The sequence below is a fragment of the Panthera uncia genome, chromosome F1 (assembly GCF_023721935.1).
Source record: "Panthera uncia isolate 11264 chromosome F1, Puncia_PCG_1.0, whole genome shotgun sequence".
In the NCBI taxonomy this organism is placed as follows: Eukaryota; Metazoa; Chordata; class Mammalia; order Carnivora; family Felidae; genus Panthera; species Panthera uncia.
The window spans coordinates 10,149,912-10,168,923 of NC_064813.1; the positions used below are offsets into that span (position 1 = coordinate 10,149,912).

The 19,012-nt window shown below is 51.4% G+C and overlaps 1 protein-coding gene across 3 annotated transcripts in view; it reads left to right on the forward strand.

Annotated features, from left to right (window-relative positions):
* Nucleotides 1-15,413, forward strand: part of RCSD1 (RCSD domain containing 1) — a 74,342-nt gene extending 58,929 nt beyond the window's left edge. For all 3 annotated transcript variants that reach the window (XM_049635156.1, XM_049635154.1, XM_049635155.1), the window contains 3 exons: nucleotides 2,790-2,993; nucleotides 5,078-5,758; nucleotides 11,768-15,413. In XM_049635156.1, coding sequence (XP_049491113.1) covers nucleotides 2,790-2,993; nucleotides 5,078-5,758; nucleotides 11,768-11,800 — 918 coding nt within the window. In that variant the 3' untranslated portion in view covers nucleotides 11,801-15,413. The remainder of the gene's footprint in view (nucleotides 1-2,789; nucleotides 2,994-5,077; nucleotides 5,759-11,767) is intronic.
* Nucleotides 15,414-19,012: the final 3,599 nt, after the last annotated feature.

The window sequence follows — 19,012 nt, forward strand, 5'->3', positions numbered from 1 at the left end:
GTGGGCAGGAGTAATTAATGAATGCTTTATGAAACACCTACACCCTGAGTCGGTCCTCAGGGATGGGTGGCTAGAAAGGAAGGAGGAAGGTGCCCCTGGTGTGGGACAGCGTGAGCCAAAGCGCAGAGGAGAGGGGCATGTCTGGATAGGGTGTGTGGAGGATGCAAGAGCTTTCACCACGGTCTCTGTGCTCCACCCAGGAGAACCGTAAGGCTCCTGTGCACCGTGTCCTCCCATCTGGGCCCGACTAGGAAAACCTAGTCAGAAATCACTGTTAGAGGCGTGCCGAGACAAGTAGCTGCCGCTTCTACAGTTCCACCTCTGGGAGAGCCCGGGCCTGATTTCTGGTCAAGAAAAGCCTCTCTGGTTTCTGGCCTGAGCCCGCCCTGTGGCCGGTGGGAGGGGACTCCCTGAAGGGTAACTCCTGCTGAAAAGGCCTGATGGCACCACAGCAGCAGCAGCAGCTGGGAAGGAGCTTCTGCCTGTGCAAGGCTCCTGAGTACGTACGTAAGGAGGGTCTCTTAGAAAGGATCCCGATGCACAGCCAGCTGAGGGGTGTAGCCCGGGACCTGCACCTTCGCCTTCTTGCAGCCCACCTCAGCCCTCATCTGAGTGCCAGAAGTTAGTTCCCACATGCTCTGTGCCCCGCAGTCTCGGTCTCCTTCCCCTTTCCCGTCAGTGAGGAGCGTCTCTGGGAAGCTCAGCCACTGAGAAGAAGGTTGTGATCGCTGATCCTTCAATCTCATTAAGAACATCAGCAACAAGGAGCGCCTGGGTGGCTCAGTCAGTTAAGCGTCAGACTCCATCTCAGCTCAGGTCTTGATCTCAGGGTCATGAGTTCTGGAGCCTACTTTTAAAAAAAGAAGAACAGAATGACAATTTGGCCAGGTGCCATAGGAGCCCTTACTTTGTTGGGAAGGTGGGGGCCAAGAACTAAGAAATGCATCATCGGCTAGACTTTCCTTCTAAATACTCTATTAGATGAGTTATGAGGTATGATTTTTCTTCACTGGACTAGCCCATAATTCCAAGTTCAAGTTTCCTGCTGGCTAGCAAAATGTATTTTATTTGCAGGCAGTCTTACAAAGGGAACTTTCCAGCTTGAAATTGGGCGGGGGTGGGAGGGAGACCTCTTAACTCCCAACCCAAGTGTCCACTGCCCTGAAGCCGTCACAGGCACTCACCATGTGCTGCTTTTTGCCATGGTTTGGGCTCACAGCGTTGCTATGCAACCTTCATGTTCTTAACTCTTACCATGACTGAGTTTTGTTCATATTATAAGGCCTTTTTTTTTTAAGTCTATTTATTTACTTGAGAGAACAAGTCAGGAAGGGGCAGAGGGAGAGAGAATCCCCAGCAGGCTCAGTGCTGCCAGCTCAGAGCCCAGTGCGGGGCTCAAACTCATGAACTAAGAGATCATGACCTGAGTGGAAATCAAGAGTCCAATGCTTAACCGAGAGCCATCCAGGCGCCCCTGCTGTAAGGTCTTTCTTAATATCACAGAGATACTGGTACTTTCCTAAACAAGAATAACAGCGTAGAGTCTGCAGGTCCAAAAGCACACACAGTTCTCCTGGACAGCACAGCCTTGGCTGGAAGAAGGGGGCACTGGGGGGGCTCTGGAGGGAGGCGGGGAGTGTGGAGTATGAGTGGGTGATGGCAGGAGCGAGTGCCAGGGACCAGATCATGAAGGACTCAGGCGGTCATGCTAACCGGTTTGGACAAATACAGTTCAAGACTCAGGCTATTTATTGGACTCACTGGAGGTCGCACAGCTACTAAGTGAAACATCTGAGCTTTGCAGTCAGGTCTGTCTGTGTGGAGAGCCCCATACTTCCCACTGCGTCATCTGCCCGTCACACCATCCCTTCCGGGCGAGTCCTCTCTGCTGGGCCGGGATCTGGAGACCCAGAGGGCGCCGGAGCAGGAGGACTGCCCCTCGATGGCGCTAAAGAGGACCCAGTGCTCACTGCAATCCACCCCACAGGCCCTCCTGTACCACCACCTTCTCCACTGCCACAGGGTGGAGCTGGGACCGCCTGCCTCGCCCTGCCCCCCACCCCTACCCAGCTCTTGGCTCCCTCAGGCCTCTGTTACCTTTGGGTAACCTCTCCCCTCTGTTGCCCTCCGGATGCCCTTGAATTTGGTTTCACCTGCCCCGCCATGGCCCAGGTGGGGCACACACTGACGTCTGCTCCGCGGGCTCCCTCTTGGAAGGGCTGGGCAGCCTGCTGTGTCCACCACTCTTCTGGCCATCTACCAACAACGCATAAGAGACCAGCAGAGCTGGCTTGAATCCCAGGGCAGGCTCCTTCGCCACCTTCCTGATGTTCACGATCAGAACAAAATGGAACACACAGGTCTGTTGTAGAGGGGAAGGTTTTGTATGCCAGCAAATAGGAGGCATCCTATAGACAGTGACTACTATTGGCTCTGCTGAGAAAGTTGATAAAGGGCGTTGACTTGCTGTGAGATCGTGTGCCTGCAGGTGCTACTTTGGCCTCTTTGTGTATAAGTTGGAGCTGTTCCAGGGCATTTTTGTTGGATCCAAATCGGTACTTTCTGGGCCTTCTGGAATGCAGCCTGTGGTGAGCCAGGTAGCCAGAGATGGCTTGAGGAGGCAGTGTTTCCAGGGGTCGGACGCGATGTGACCGTGGATAATTGGTTAGGAAGTAACCCAGAAAGCCTCATGTTATGTAGTCGCAACCAGTTCCAGGCCAGGCACCCAACAGGCTCACGCAGACATACCCATCTCCCACCCATTTGAAACGTCTCACTTTTCTCGGCAGGCCAACTTGGCTTTTGATCCAGCAGCCCTGCTGCCTGGCGCCTCACCCAAGAGTCCTGGACTCAAGGCCGCGGTGTCACCATTCCAGAGCCCGCCGTCCACCCCCAGCAGCCCTGGTGTGCGGTGTCAGGCTGGCGAGCTGGAGGAGGTGCCGGTCAGCTTTGACCAGCCTCCGGAGGGCAGCCATCTGCCCTGCTACAATAAGGTAATCTCTGGGTCCGAAGCGCTGTGGCCCTGTCCGGTGCCAGTCCTGGATTTTCTCTGCCCTGATGTTGTCTCGGGGAAAGGAGGACGCTTTTGAGCGGCAGTCGGAGTTGGTTTCTAGCAGAGGGGAAATTTCTTCTGTTGCTGGTGATCTGTGACTGAGATCACCCCTCTGCCTAGCCTGCCTCTCATCCCCTGTCCCAGTAGCTGTGCTGCTCGCCCAGAAAGCACAGTTGGGGGGTGGAACGCTCTATCCTTTGTGGAGAGAGGGGTGAGAATTCAGGACCGACCCCAGCTGCACAGAGAGTCGTGTCAAAAGCTGAAAATAAACGCTAAAGGCCCGATCGGTGATTGATGCAGAGGGTGGGCAGGGTCACTGGGACTCCAGAACATTCTGTTCTGGCTTGATGTTAATACTTCTAAGCGACCCAGTATGGGTTTAAATCATTCTTACTGCAGCCTGCCCGTTAAAGAACATCCAAACGGTTCCCTTTGCAAAAGGATGTACCTAGGGCCCATTTCTGTAGATGCTGCCCTGATGTGTGTGCTTCCTTTCATCAGATCCTCTGCCTGATGCCATACACAGTACGAATCAGAGATATTCTCCAATACAGCCCGTGCAGGTGTCCAGCAAATCTGGGCCAGAGCCAGGCAAGGGCCGACATAAGGGGCGTGTGACTCCAGGGAATGGCAGATGGATATAACTTTAAAGTTATAGATGGAAAGAGTGGGGTCTTTTGGGCCATTCCAGAAAACCCATCTAGGGGAAGAAAGTCAAATGTGTAGAAACAGGTAGGACCCAGGGAAACAAACTGGCGCTAAGGCTTGAGTCTGCTGGCTGGGGATAGGTTGGAGATCCTCCAGCCCAGAGAGAGACCCCTGACGGCAGAGAGGAATCCAGGGGGGAGCCTTGTCTCTTCATAAGGTGCTCTCTAGGGAGGCTAGGGAGTCGGGGCAGGGAGGGAGGCACTGCCCCCAGGTTGTAATACTGGAGGCTTTAGCCTTCTGACAGCAGCAGAGTGAGGCAAGGTTATTCCTGAACCCTCTGATCATGAGGGCCGGGCGGAGCCTTGATAGCTTGTAGGGCTGGCAGCACCAGGGTCTCAGGAAAGGGCCTAGGAAGCCCTTTTAAACCAAGTATTGACTCCAAATTTCTGAGAAGGAACTAGAATTGACAAATAGCCAAAATGTAAGCCAGTGGGAAAAATCAGATTTGAGGTTTATAAAAATAAGATTTCATCTACATATAAAGACTTAAATAAGGACACATCACATGAATAAAGTAGGGCATCCAAATAAACATTTCCGTTGAAGTTATGGCCAAGTCCAGTGGGCCTACGTGAGGCCTGAGTGATTCCCAGAGAGGAGAGGATCTTCAGGCAGCTCCGTTGGACGCTTCTAAGGCATGGCTTCTGCTCACGGTGGACCTGGTTCCTGGAAAGCAAAGGCATCTAGCTGCTCAGCTTTCCTGGCATTAGCCAGTGCTGCAGAGGGCCAGGAGGGCCACGCCGGGGAAGGGGGTGAAGCTAGTCACCAGCTGTCCAGAGGTGTGCCCATGAGGTCCCAGAGCAAGGCCAGGCCATCAGCAGGCCCTTAACCCTCTCCTCTGTTGGGTTCACCTTTGCCAAAGTATAATTTCCTGAACGCTAAAACGTGACCCTTACTCACAAGAGAGAGAGATTTTATTCAGCTTGTCAATTTAGATGGTAAAGCTCATTCAGAGAACAAACAACTGGTTATTTATAGGCAATTGAAGAAACAGATGTTAGAATCAAATTGCTAAGTTAGACATGAAACTGATGAACGTTTCACAGGATAATAAAATTGGAGGTTATCCTTTTTAGTGGAGGGAAAGCATTTGCGTTTTCATGAGACAAAAACCTATGGGTTACCATGTGCTTTCACGACCCCCCTGGGGCCCTAGCCAGTGATACACAGCACACAGGGTACATTCTCCTGGAAAATCAAATGACCCTTTGACAGCTGGCTGACAGAGCGGTGCTTTGGACGATGAAGGAACATGCCGTCCTCCTCTTGGCCTTTTTTTACAGGCTTCATATAATTTTTCTTCACCTGTTCTTCCAGGTGCGGACGAGGGGCTCGATAAAAAGGCGCCCTCCCTCCAGGCGATTCCGAAGGTCTCAGTCAGACTGTGGGGACCTGGGAGGTTTCAGGGCCCCCGAGTCATCCCAGGAGAATGGTGCCAAGGAAGAGAATGGGGATGAGGTGTTCCCATCCAAGAGCAAGGCCCCGGGGTCCCCGCCGCCCAGCGAGAAGCCGGTGGGGGAGCTGGGGTCCCAGGAGAAGCCTCCTCTGAGGAGGATGTCCAGCAGGACGGAGAAGCAGGAGGAGAAGGGCAGGGCCCCGGGGGAAGCCCAGCATCACCAGGAGGCTGTGGGGGGCTCTGAAGAGGAGGCCGGCACCCGTTCAGCCAAGGAGGAGGCCGTTCAGCCAGCCCCGGCCTCCAGCCCGGAGGCAGCGAATGGGTGCAGGAGCCCCACAGAAGAAAAACCAGCCGGGGAACAGACAGAAAAGTCTGCAGAGGTGAAGGAGGAGAGGGCAGAAAATGAAGAGGGTGAGCCCGGGCAGAGTTGCCAAGACACAAAGGGGCTGGCGGAGGGAGCTGCGGGGGAGGCCCCACCGAGCCCCCCTGGAGGAGTGGAGGGCGGCCACAGCTTTGAGCAGGGGAGAGGCGAGGAAAAGGACGAAGAGGGGGCCGTTCTGGAGCCAGGCTGCAATCCCAGCGATGAGGCCCCCAAGACAGAGGTGAGTGGCCGGCGTGTTCCCCTGAGGAGGCAGGGCCGGGGCCAGCGCGTGCCTGCTCAAACTTCCTCGCAGATGAGCTCAAGTGTGCAGAAACACAGGCACTGGGTTGAGACAAGTTGTGGCAAATGTGAGGGGACAGAGGGACAAGAAAGGAGGCCCGTGCTGTCTCCACCTTCCTGCCCATTCGGAGGTCTGTTGTGCTGTGGGTGTGTGTGGAGACCGAGGTGACTGAGTCAGGGCCCTGGGCCCAGCTCCCTGCCGGAGGGGCTCAGAGATGAAGGGGGCGCACCTTCCCCATCAACTCGGCTAGTGTGGGGGACCAGCAGCTCTTTAGGGCACTCTGAAGAAGGCGGAATGTGGCAGTGGGCAGGGAGTTGTCTCGGGGAAGCTCGAAGCACAGGCAAAGGAGAAAGTGTGTGTGTTTAGATCATCTACTCGTGGCTAAAATTACTCACCTCCTGTATTCAATACCTAGGGCTGCCATAACAAATTCCACAGACTTGGGAACTTAAAACCATAGAAATTTTATTTTCTCACAATTCTGGAGGCGTGGGCAGTGTTGGTTCCCTCTGGAGGCTCGGAGGGAAAGTCTGTCCCGAGCCGGTTCCCTAACTTCTGATGGCCGCTGGCACCCCCGGCCCCTCCTCGCCTCTCCCAGCATCTGGCAGCCGTCAGCAGTCCTCAGCATTCCCTGGCTTATAGACCCGTCACTCTAATCTCTGCCTCTGTCTTCATGGGGTCCTTCCCTGGCTCTATGCATCCCCAACCCCCCTCCTTTCTCTCAGAAGGACACCAGGCATTGGATGTAGGACCCATCCTAAATCCAGAATCATTTTGAGGTCTTTAATTACATCTGCAAAGATCCCAGTTTCAAGTAAGTCCACATTCACAGGTACCGGGGGCTAGGATTGGACATATCTCTGGGTGTGCATCCCACTACGCCTCCCCATCCCCTGTCCCACGATATCCCAGTGCACTCAGAGTAAATCCAAACCCTTTGTGAGGCCCTGCTGCTCTCAGGTGCCCCTGATCCTTCCCCTCACTGTGCTTTAGCCACATCAGTGGTCATTTGGTTCTTCAACTATACCAAGCTCACTCCCTGCTCAGAGCTCTGTCCCGGTTGTCCCCCACTTGGGACGCTTCCCACCCATCCTTCGGATGTCCCTCGGGCCTGTCTTGACCACTCGGCTACTCTCATCCACTGTTCCACTTTGCCATCATGGTGTGTATCACTATTTGACACGCTCTTACTTATTTTCTTATCATCTCTCTCTACTTTTTCCCCGTCACTGATCCCCAGCATTTGCCACTAAACCCAGAACATTGTAGTTCTTAAAAAGTATATTTGTTGAGTGAATGAACGAATTTTTAAAAAGGAGAAAACTGCTTGACCCAAAAGAAATAATCTCTAATGATAGAACTAGACGTATCAGAGGGGTTGATGTGTTTGGGGGCAGGGGAACTCACCAGGGACCCTCACGTTATTCCCACTCAAGAGAGAAGGTGTGAGTCCCAAAGACTCTTGAGGTATGACTAAGACCCCTCTGGCTGGGCTGTTAGACAAAGATGCTTCACGTTTCTTTAACACCGTCCATTATAGATGCATGATCTGATCCTGTCACCTGGAGACCTCCACCAGGTGTCCAGAACGCAAACACGTGCCTCGGATACGGACTTTTTTTTTTTTAATGTTTGTTTATTTTTGAGAGAGAGTGTGTGTAAGCAGGTTGAAGGGCAGAGAGAAAGGGACAGAGGATCCAAAGCAGGCTCCGCACTGACAGCAGAGAGCCCGATGTGGGGCTCGAACTCACGAACCGTGTGATCACGAACTAAGCCAAAGTCGGACACCCAACCGACTGAGCCACCTCGGTGCCCCTCAGATCCTCACTTCTTTTTGACGATGAAGCCACTGAGTCCACGTGGCCACCTGCCAGTGGCTGCTGCCTCTTATTTTCAGGCTAGGAGGCGCCTGTCTTCCCAGGGGAGCTTCCCGTCTCACTGGCAGCCTCTTCTAGTCTTGAAGGGTTAGGAAGTCACCCTGGTGGGAAAGCTTCCGGGAGGTCTCAGGTAGAGAAGGCTTCCTGCAGAAGCTCTGGGAGCTTTGGGACAGGCTCACCTGGACCTCTCGGGTCACTTGTATCTGACAGCCCTGGGGAGGGAGCCGGATGCCCGCACCCTCACGAGCACTCTGCTTCCAAACCCAGGCCCAGGTCCCAAAGAGTAGCTCCCCACCCCCAACCTCTCTGTCCTTCTCCCCCTCCTGACCTGTCACCTGTCACGGAGGCACAACACTTTGACATCCTTCCTCCAACCTCCTGGTTTTCGAGAGGAAGGAGCTGAAGCTCCAGGAGGGGACATGACCTTGTCCAAGGTCATAGAGCTCAGTGTTGACATGACGGACATGGGCTCTAGTCATCAGAATAAGCTACATCACACAGCATCTCTGCACATCCGCGGATTCCTGTATCCCGGGAGGCGTGTCGACTCCCATCCTCTTTGTCCCTCTCAATAATGACGACAGATAAAGAGATGAACAAAGACAAGATGGGAATAAATGTGATTCTTCCCAGGGACGGCAGCCCTATGTGAGGCACAGAGGACGGAGCGACTCCTTCAAGAGAGAGCAGGGGAAGGCCGCCTAAGTAGGCCCGAGACATCGGCGCTGTGGAGGGTTAACCGCCTGTGACCCAGCCCCTCACAAGTATTTTAACATTTGGTGCTTAAAGAATGAGCCATTCCGGGAACTCCAGTCCTGGAACAGGCTGGCTATATCAAATCACAACACGGGCTTCTGTGTACAGGCAAAGCGCCCCCGGAAAGAGGGCACCGAGTAAGATCCGGCTCCCACACTGTAAATAAACTGAACAAGTGGTTCTCAGATGCTTGTTACGTACCCGGTACCGTGTAGGGCGCTCAGGTGATGCCAGAGATAAATTTACCCCGAGGACGACACTCAGGATGTTTGACATCACATTCAAGACTTCATAGGACCGACAAGTGTGGCTTCCTCGCTGCCTGGTTCCACTGCTTTTCCCGGGCATTCTCCTTGATCTCTCAGTATTTGATTCGAAATTCCTTTCTCCCTCAGCTGATGAGATACCACCTTCTCCTGGGCCTCCCCTGCCTTTAGAACTCTGTTTACTTTTCCCTCCTGGTTAAGTGGGCAGGTCTCCGAGCCTCAGTTCTTGGCCTGTCTCTCCTCACTTGGGAACACACTCCTGTGCTTTCCCTCTTCAGCCCCTCCCTTAGCACCTGTCCTACACTGAGAACTCAGGGGGGTCACAGGGACCAGGTCCATGGCTGGCACTTCAGTGCTATCCTGCACCTTCATTGCCCTCATTTATTTTGTTTTATTTTATTTTTTATTTAAAAAAAAAATTTTTTTTTAACGTTTATTTATTTTTGAGACAGAGAGAGACAGAGCATGAACGGGAGGGGCAGAGAGAGAGGGAGACGCAGAATCCGAAACAGGCTCCAGGCTCTGAGCTGTCAGCACAGAGCCCGACGCGGGGCTCGAACTCACGGACCGCGAGATCATGACCTGAGCCGAAGTCGGACGCTCAGCCGACTGAGCCACCCAGGCGCCCCAATTATTTTTTATTTTAGAGAGAGACAGTGCATGTGGGTGGGGGAGAGGGGCAGAGGGAAAGAATCATAAGCAAGCTCCTCGCCAAGGCTCTATCCCACAACCCTGGGGTCATGACCTGAGCCGAAATCAGGAGTCGGACGCTCAACGGACTGAGCCACCCGGGTGCCCCCTTCATTGCCCTCTTCCCATTGACCTCCTCTCTTTCTAATCTGCAAAGCTAAGCCACCGTCGCACCACCTTCTTTGCCGAGACTCGTGCGTGTCACTGTGCAATTCACACGGCCATGCTGCCTGGATCTATTAGGAACTCTTACCAACCGGGCTGAGCCAGTCTTCACCCACATTCCTCAGTTACTCCTCCCCCAGCCCCTCCCGCTCTGCAGACGACCTCACCTCCTAGGTGACTGAAAGGAAGAGCAGCCGGGGCGCTCCCTGCCTCAGACCCTCAGCGTGTGAATCCGAGAACAGGTCCCTACTTGCTCAGACGAACCCCCATCTGCTGTGATCTGGCTTCCCCAAATGCCAGTTGCTGGACATTTTTACAGGACGCTTGTAGTGTGTGTCGGTGCATTTTAAGTGAGGGGTTACACTGGGGATTTCATCCATCCATGTATTCTTCCAGGTTTCTAGCCCCTCACTAGCTCATCCCCTTCTGCCTACAGACCTGCTCTGATCTGCCCAGTCCTAAAGAAATAGCCCCCAAGTCTGCCCCTCCCCTATCGCTCTGTCTCCCTCTCATTTGCTTCCCCTTGTGGTCTTGCTCTGAACTAAGAATTGAAGCTCTTAGTGCCACCAAAGACTGGTCATCCTCACCTCTGCCAAGGGGCTGATGCTGCCAACCTGCCCCGGATGCCACCTCCCTCCCACCAGTGTCCGTCAGCGCTGGGCCACCCAGCCAGCCTCCCTCCCTCCCCCTCCTGAAGAAGAGCTGCCACATTCTGTCCTCAGCCCCGGCTCCCACACTCTAGCTGTTGTGTTTTGTGACTGACCCCTGAGGTTGGGCCTCACCACCAGCCACTGGGCCGCTCCTGACTGCTTCGCACCAGCCTGGCCTGTGTCCCAACCCCACACGGACAGGGCACTGTGCTCGGATGCCTGCCAGCCCCTCACACCCAGAACCAAACTCCTCCTGTTTGCTGTGTCTTCACTTGTATTCTACTGGAAGCCAAAGGGTTCTACTGGTTTCCTTTGTTCTCTTTAAGCGTTTCTGCTGATGAGGTACTTAATTTCTCCCACCTCCCTACCTAATCATCTGGGTCTCAGGGAGTTTCCCATTTGGTGCCTTCTGCTGTCCCTCCATCTCCGCCGTGGCCCCAGCTCTGCCCTCTCTTGTCTCTGCAGTCACAACCCACTCCGAACGGAATCCCTGGTCTCCACACCCGCCCTGTACACGCGCACCAAGCTCATCATCCCGAAAATGCCACCTCCGTGGCTACTCTCCTACCGCAAAACCTTTGATCCCACTTGAGTTCACCCTCCTCAGCATGCTGAACTCCCCCCATCCATTCCCTTTCCCCTGTGATGGCGCAGGACTCCAGCCGGCCCGCAGCACCCTGCATTCCACAAGATGCGATGCATCCTCCGCCCCCCACCAGAAACGCCTGCACCCCCAACTGAGGTGACCTTCACTGCTACCTGGAAATCCTCCCACTGAATCTCGGCCTTCCATAGGCCTTCCCCGACCGCCCCAAGGACAAACACCCCCAGAGACTCAGGCGCCTCCACACACTCAGTATAGTCCATTGGGGGGGGGCAACGGCACATGCTACCTGATGCCTCGGGTGCGTTCATAAATGTCTCTTTCCCAGCCACAGAACTCACGGTGGTAATGCCAGCTCATCCCAGAGGGAGCTAAAACTAATACTTTTGGATGAGTGTTGAATAAATGGCTATTTTCCTGTCCTTTTACTAAGTATCCACCTTCTCTTTTCGATTCCTTCTGTTCTTGTTGCACTTTTATGCCACCAAAGATCTTGGAGCAGTGTAACAGGAAGATGAAATTCAGTGGGGTGAGGTAGTGGCTAAGAAGCTAGGGCAGGAAGCACATGGGAAGTCAGGTGTCAGGGAACAGGCAATGTCACCTAGTAGTTGAGGGCTCAAGCTCTGGTCCTTGGTTTTGAATCCTGACTCCCATTACTTCCTAGCTGTGTGACCTAGAAGTCACTTGACCTTTCTGTGCCTTAATTGCCCCACCTGTAGAACAGGGCTAATAGAAGTACCTAACTCCTGTCGCTTTTGTGAGGAATAAATGGGTTGATGCATGTAAAAAAAAAAAAAAAAAAATACATCAAGCACATAGCGTTATTATTACCGTCACTTCTACTGGTGGTACAATTATTGCTCGATCTGGCATCCCCAAGATGTGCTGAGGATTTTCCCCACCGTCTCTTCCTAACTCCTTCTTTCCTCCTCTGTTCACAGGATGACACTCCTGTCCAGGACACTAAAATGTGAAGAGCTCCTTGTGCCTAGTGATGCAGCTGCTGGAGACCTCTCTTTAGAAGTAGCAGCGAGAGTAGTAGCAGCAAATGAAGCCAAAGCAGAATTTCGTGGAGGGTCGGAGGCAGCCTGAAGACAGAGCGTGTTATTTCCGGGTCTCCACGCTGAACGTCCCCTTGCAGACAGAGATCCGGCAGAGGGCAGCAGCCTTTTATCAGCCTGAGTTTGTGTCACTTACTGGACTTGGTTAAAAGCAGACAAACAAAAATTATTTAAAACAATTTACTGTGGTCACAACTCCCAGGAATACTGGTCAGCTGCGGGGCCTGAATCCTATCCACACCCACCTGTCCCTGCGGCTGACGTCGGAACTGGATTCTGATTTATCTAATCAGATTTTGTTTGTGTAAAGCGATAGCCTTTTTACTGTTCTGACAAGTTTTTATGATTCTCAGATGTAAGTAAGAACTAATTTCAGACCGGCTAGGAACAAAAGAAAATAGTGTCGCTGGAAATATAAATCCTGTAAGTTACAGAAGACCTTACATTGTATCAAGACCCGGAGACAGCCTCTCAGCTTCATCCAAATTTGAACTGGCCAGCCAGTTTTTAATCCTTGGACTGGAAAGAGATACTTACTGCAACATTAAAAAAATAGGTATCTGTTCCATCCAGAGGGAGCTTTTACTTTTGGGTAGTTTTCTAGTTGTTGGTACACCGGGAGGTGACAGGCTTAGCCGTCCCTCTTCTGCCGAGGGGGAGGGGGGAGGAGGCGGAGGCAGGGAGCAAACCTCATGGAGAAGCAGATGTCAAGAGGTTTCACGGCTCCGTGTGCTGCGTTTGCTGTGTGCAGAGCAAGGATTCCTTAACGATGCCTGCCCTCTGGGCCTGGAGGGATGAGATTTGCACTTCCAGGAGGAGATCTTGAGCATGGAGTAGATCTTTCCCGGGAGGTGCTTTGAGCGTCATATTTTGAAAGGTACAAAACTAGAACATCCTTCCTAGATTCCCTGGGAAGCTGCTCTGGAATCAAAGCCCGGGCTCTCTTTCCAGACTCAGGAGGAGGGTTGGGTCTTCAGTCTGTTCTCACTGGGTAGCTTTCGCTTTAATGTTCTTTGTGGAAAGTGCAGGGGCTTTGCAAGGAACAGGGGCCTGACTACCCGTTCCTTGACTAATACCCTCCTCCCCTCTTGATGCACTCGTGCCCAAAGAGGTCAATCCACATAAATGTTTAATCTTTAGGGTTGGTTCTTACTCAGGTTCGAGTATTTCAGTGTCTCGTTGTGCTGATGAGGTAGGTGGGCAGTCGTTTTTCTGGAGGCCTGTTAGACCACCTCCTACCCTGACTCAGAAAATAGTCCTCCAGACAAAGGGCCTTATGTCACTGCCGGTACCTCTATGTTTTCATCCTGTTACAGTTTTCCTAATGCCAGAATAGTGTTGATACTTGGGATATATATTTTTTCAAAACTATTTTTAAATACATGCATCTTCTAAAACTTGTAACATAGTCAAGCCCAATATTAGAAGTTTTATGTTTTCGCAGAATTTTGGGAGATGTGTGTTTCAGTTAATTTGAGGTCTATATAATGTATATCTGTCCATCCAATCATCTATCTATCTATCATCAACAGAGATGTATACCCCCCCCCCGCAAACGATTATATATGTCTTTGGGTTATTTCTACATGCACGCATATTCAGCCCAGAGTTCAGTGAATGTGTGCATGATTATGAGCATGTGTGACATAAAGGGGACATCTGCCACTTCCCTTGACTTGAAAAAGGACTGGAACAGAAAGCACGGGATGTAGATGTGAAGATGAAACTATTTTTCGTCTGGGGCGGCTACACCTTACAGCAGCAGGTGAGTAAGGAGCAATACAAAATGACGGGAATGGGACACGGAAGGAGCAGGTGTGACGGGGTCAGCATACCTGTCTGTCTGCCTGGGCCCCTATTAGTCACATTGCTGAACCTCTCTTGTGAGAAAGCAGAGACCCTATTCCCAGAGGTTGTCATTAGTGATGGGGGCTCTCAGCAGGGAGTTCACAAAGTGCAGGGACCTCAGAACCCCGGGTCCCGCCACAGGCTAGGCCAGCCGGTTATCCCTCTCCTCTCCCGAAACAACTCTGATTATGTGTTGCATTTGCAGATCTGGGATCTCCAAGTTGAGGATCAAAGGAATCTAGGGCTGTCTTAGATAGCTCCAGGTCCTTACCGGGCCAGGAAGATTGTGTTTCCTTCGGGCTTCCCTAATAGGCTTGAAAGAAAACACCGATTCTTCACAGCTACAAGGCGAAAGAAAGGGGGGCAGAGTCCCTCCTCCTGTACCTCTGTCATCCAGCTTGAATTTTAAACTGTATCCTCCCTTTCTCCAGAAACGGAGCAAGGAAAAAACCCCGGATGCTTTGAAAGGATGTGCCCGTGTTTAATAGGGGGCTGTGACACTGTTTCAGTTGCATGTGGAACCGGATAACCAGATGACCACAAGAAGCCCCGGGGTCTGAGCCCTCCACTCTCCTCATGAGGTCACCCTGAACCACGTTGGTTTGGGCCTGTGATCAGTAGACTAGACAGTAAATATATGTCCAATAAAAGGAAGAAACTAGTGGACAGGCAATCGGTTCATCATCTTCTTTTGATTAAATACTTGAGGGAGTGTAATAGTTTAGTTGAATGAATGAGGACCTTCAGTTGCTAATAAAAGAAGCCCAACTCAAATTGGCTGATGAAAACCAAAACTATATGAATCAACCTCTCTCTCCCTCTCTCCCCCTGCCTTTCTCTCTCTCTCTACCTATATACTGAGTAACCTACAAATCCATGGATAGGCCTAAATACAACACTCAGTATCAGAAACCTCTCATTCTTGGTCTCTGCTTTCCTCTGTGTTGGTCATATTCCCAACCAGGCTCTTCACAGCCTGCAAACCAATTGGAAAAAGCAGATTCTTTTCCAATAACAACGGGGGGGGGGGGGGGAATCCTGCAAAGGTTTTCTATAGGCCCCTGTGGATCACATGTTCCTAGCTGAACCAGTCTTTGTGACCAAGGAGATGCAGAGTTCAGATTGGCCAGGCCTGGGTCACATGACACCACCACCCTGACCCCCTGCCAGGAGCTAAGGGTCAATCCTGTGCAATCTGCAAGGACTGAATGGGAACAACGGAGCTCAAATGGGGTGCTGTTACCAAAGGGAATTATGCTGGGTAGGCAAACACACACACGCCAGATGCGTCCAACAGGGAAATCCCAGATACACCAAACTACTATTCCATTGTTTACTAAAGAATTAAATTTGTTTTAATCAACTTGATGCTCTATGGGCCAGGTAAAAATAGTATGAATAGAATGCTTCTATATGATGTGTGACCAGATGACTTCTGAAGATACCAAGACCACTGAGCAAAATGCAAGCACTACTCAAATAAAATGGAATTTCTTTTCATAAGCCACCAGTGAAAATGAGTCTCATGATTTCATGGAATAATGTGTTGCTTGTCCAGAGCTAACCTGGAGCTCCATGAGGGTAAAGATGATGTCTGTATCGTTCTTCATTGTGTATAGTGCCTCATGCGTTATAGGTGCTCAATAAATATTTGTTAAGTAATGAATGATTGAACTGATTTCAGAGCTGGAGTAGGATTATTTTCAACATCTATCGCTACCCAACACCTCCCTTATCTGATACCAGATGCCTGAAATGTCATAATTAGCCCCTGATCCCACTGGCTTCGGTCTTCTTCCCCAATCAAAACGCATGTCCTGAGAGAAGGAATAGTTTAAGTCTCCTTTGTCATCCCAGCTTGGGTTGAGTTGGTTTTTGAGATCCTCCCCAGATGGGGTTGAAAAAAAGAGCAAGGTATAGAAAAGTCTAGGGGCAGGAGACACACTTCTCTCACCTCCCAGTATTGCTTGGGGTAACCCAGGTTCCCCCTCAGTCCAGTGAGGTCCCGACCCCAGAGATTATGGTTGCTGAGAAGACGTTTATTCCAGCTCTGCCCTCAAATCTCACAAAGCTGTGGGAATTCCGGAGAGGCTCCACCGTGGTCAAATGGGGCAGGAAACCGTGGTTCTTTGAGACCCCACAGAGGAGGAGGAGACAACGAGTATGTTTCATGTTTCTCAGTGAAAAGGGAGCCACCAGGGCAAAACCATCCCCCTCAAAAACAGAAGCAAAAAGACTTCTTATTCCTTCTAATCCTGGCAAGTTGTGGGCTTCTCTGTGGGAGCTGCAACACCCTGGTCCTGGCATTGCCAGGGAGATGCCAGGAGGGGCACATGATACAGAAGGAAGGGGTCAAAATGAGCAAGAGTCCCCCTGGGTACTCCCATAAGTGATGACTCTGGCCCTTCATGGTGTAGTTTTACATACAGATTTCAGGAAAGTACTTGAATTTAGGCAAACCTGTCACGTCAGTTATCACACTTCTCAACTGTCTCTTTTTTAAAGGATGAGTGGACTGGATTGTACTGGAATGTACTGGAATTGTCTGGAATGTACCAGCATTCAGAACAAGACTCTAGGATGATTATATATGGCTGGTACTCAAAATAATAGGACTTCCAACACTGATCACTCCTATCAGACTATCTAAGGAAGCCGCGGGTGCGGCATGGTGCCGGGCACGTCCCCATCACAGCTGCCCCTGGCCCCTCAGGGGTGACAGTCACTCACTGACCACCTCTGGAAGCAGCTGGCATGAAAAAGCAAAGGCCCTGCTTTGCATTGCCTCTGATTCTGTATCTCCTGTCTTCCACCAAGCACAAAGAAAGTTTTAAGCCCTCTGTGTTCCTTTGTGATTTCAAGATACTCATTATCCTTATTTTTTTTCCTCATTATAAAAGCAGTACAACTTTATTTTAAACAACTTGTGGAGGAAAAGAAAAATAATTAAGCAAAAAATTGTAATTCCTCTACTTAGAAATCACTAGTGTTAAGATTTTATGGATTTTTCTAGTTTTTAAATCTGTGTATATATATGTGTGTATATATATATACATACACACATATATATATTTGTTTTGTTTTAATTCTTGGTTGTAACAAAATTAAGATCTTACGATATGTAATCGTCTATCTTTCTTCCTTGTCACACACCATCATGAACAATCACACTTGTTGCCCATGGAAACCGTGCACTTCTGTCCTCTTCTCCCCAGCCAGTAACTTCCAGAGCAAGACCAAGTGTGTATGAAACAGAAGGAAAATAAGATGTGCTGGTGGAAATGGTGTTCTGGCAGAACGTAGTTCTTGTCACAATCTAGACCTTGGACTTCTATCCCCTCTAGGACTTCGTGCACTCTCAAAGCTTAAATCGAGTGCAAACTTGGGAGTGAAAACGCTCAGGCCGAGGCAGCTCCAAAGATTCATTTCTGATGATCCAGGGACTGCAAAATCCAGAGGAAGGCATGAGATAAACCTCAGAAAAAGAGTCACCGAGGGGAAACCACATCGAAACCCAGAGATGTGTTTAGTAAAAAGTAGCTGAAGCTACTATGGGATATTGGACTGGAGCCTGGAAAAAGACACGCATGTGCGAGCAGATTCAAGTTTCTGTTTGGATCAGGACATGGCCTGCAGTGGTGAAGCAGATCTGCCAGTGGTGACAACTGCGGTGGCCTGAGAGGCAGTTGGTGCCTAACCTCACAGGCAGCAAACAAGGCTCGGCACCCAGTGGAGAGTCCAGTCCCGGGGGCCGAGTGAGCAGGAAGGTCCCTCTGAATGGCGGAGCCGTATGATTAAATTGTATTCTCATTTCCAAAGAGTAACCACATCATGGCAGAACCAACTCTGCACCGCTGAGGTCTAGATTGGGTCCGAATTCAGTGGCACACAACCATTAATCATAAAATAGGAACCTAAGTGATGTTTAAAGCCATTCACAGTTTCAAGGCTGACATCCTCCCAGCGTTATTCTAATCATCTCTTAATGGACCTTCTCTAATCTCCCCATCTTCCTCTCGTTCATCTGACCCCAAGTCAAAGGTATCTTTCTTCCGTCGGACTTCTAACGCTACCGTCATTCTCAAAAAGCCTTGATGCCCCCAAATCCCTTAAGTAAAATTAAAACATCAAAGCACAGGTTTCAAAGTTCTCCGAGAACCACCCTTCTTCCACGCCAGTTTCCACCTTACTTGCTAACCAGCCAAGCTAAGCTCATTGGCATGGAATTGCCTCAAGAGCCGGAGAAGTCGTCAAAGGACAAAAACGGTCACCTCCTTTGACCATGTCACTTCAGGAAATCACCTAGAAATCTGGAAAAGGGCAGATGCGTCAGTCAAGTCACATTTACATGGATGAAATGTTGGACACCACTTACGGTCCCTTACAGAAGAAGGAGATCATGCTGCATTGTCTCGCTGGAGCCCTCTGAAGTCACGGCAGACAGCTTAAGGGATGAGAAAGCAAGCGTGGGAAATTCAACAACAACCTTGAGAGCGGACACCGGCAGAGGCAGGAGAGGCCTCCAGCCTTACCTCCCATGGCACCTGGCGAGGGAAAGGAATGAGCCCCAGGAGGGGGCTCCAGCTCAGGCAGGGCACAGTGAGCCCAGCGAAGGCACCGTCTCAAGGAGAGGGCAAAGCGGATCGCTCAGGACTCTGCTGAGAGCTCCTCCCGCCCCGCGGTCACCCCTGAACCCACCGCACCCCGAACCTGTCCTCAAACTACGAAGGAGTTCGAAGCTCTGAAACCTCGGCTCAGGAGGAGGAGGGTAACCTCAGACAAGGAGAGGGTGTCGTTAAAAGTCTGACCTGCCATCAGAGCAAATAGAGGGCTTGGCCGGGCTGCCCTCCTCCGCCACGTCCTCGGGCAGGGCTCTGGGATCACTACGGGGCCAGATTCGGTTATGAAAAAGGTTTTTTAGTTTTGCTCTCTGATTTGAGGGCTTTTCACTTGTGTCCCTCCGCCCCCGCCAAGGGCGTGAGCTCAGATCCTGACCTTCAGTCACTGAGAGACACCCCAAGAGCCCGCTGGCCTCAGGAGGAAGGGAGAGGGGAAGAGCAGAGAAGCTGGGGGAAGCGGGGAGCTTCCAAAAGGTGAAGGGGCAAGAACACTGACCCCTCGGGAGAGCTGACAGCTACGGAGCAACGGCTGCCACGGACCCCGACTCAAAGGAAGCTTGGGGTCCTGAACCTGGCCCTCCGCAGCCCTGGGAGGAGGCGGGGCGCCGGGGGCGGGGCGCCGGGGGCGGGGCGCCGGGGGTCCGGGGCGCCGGGGCGG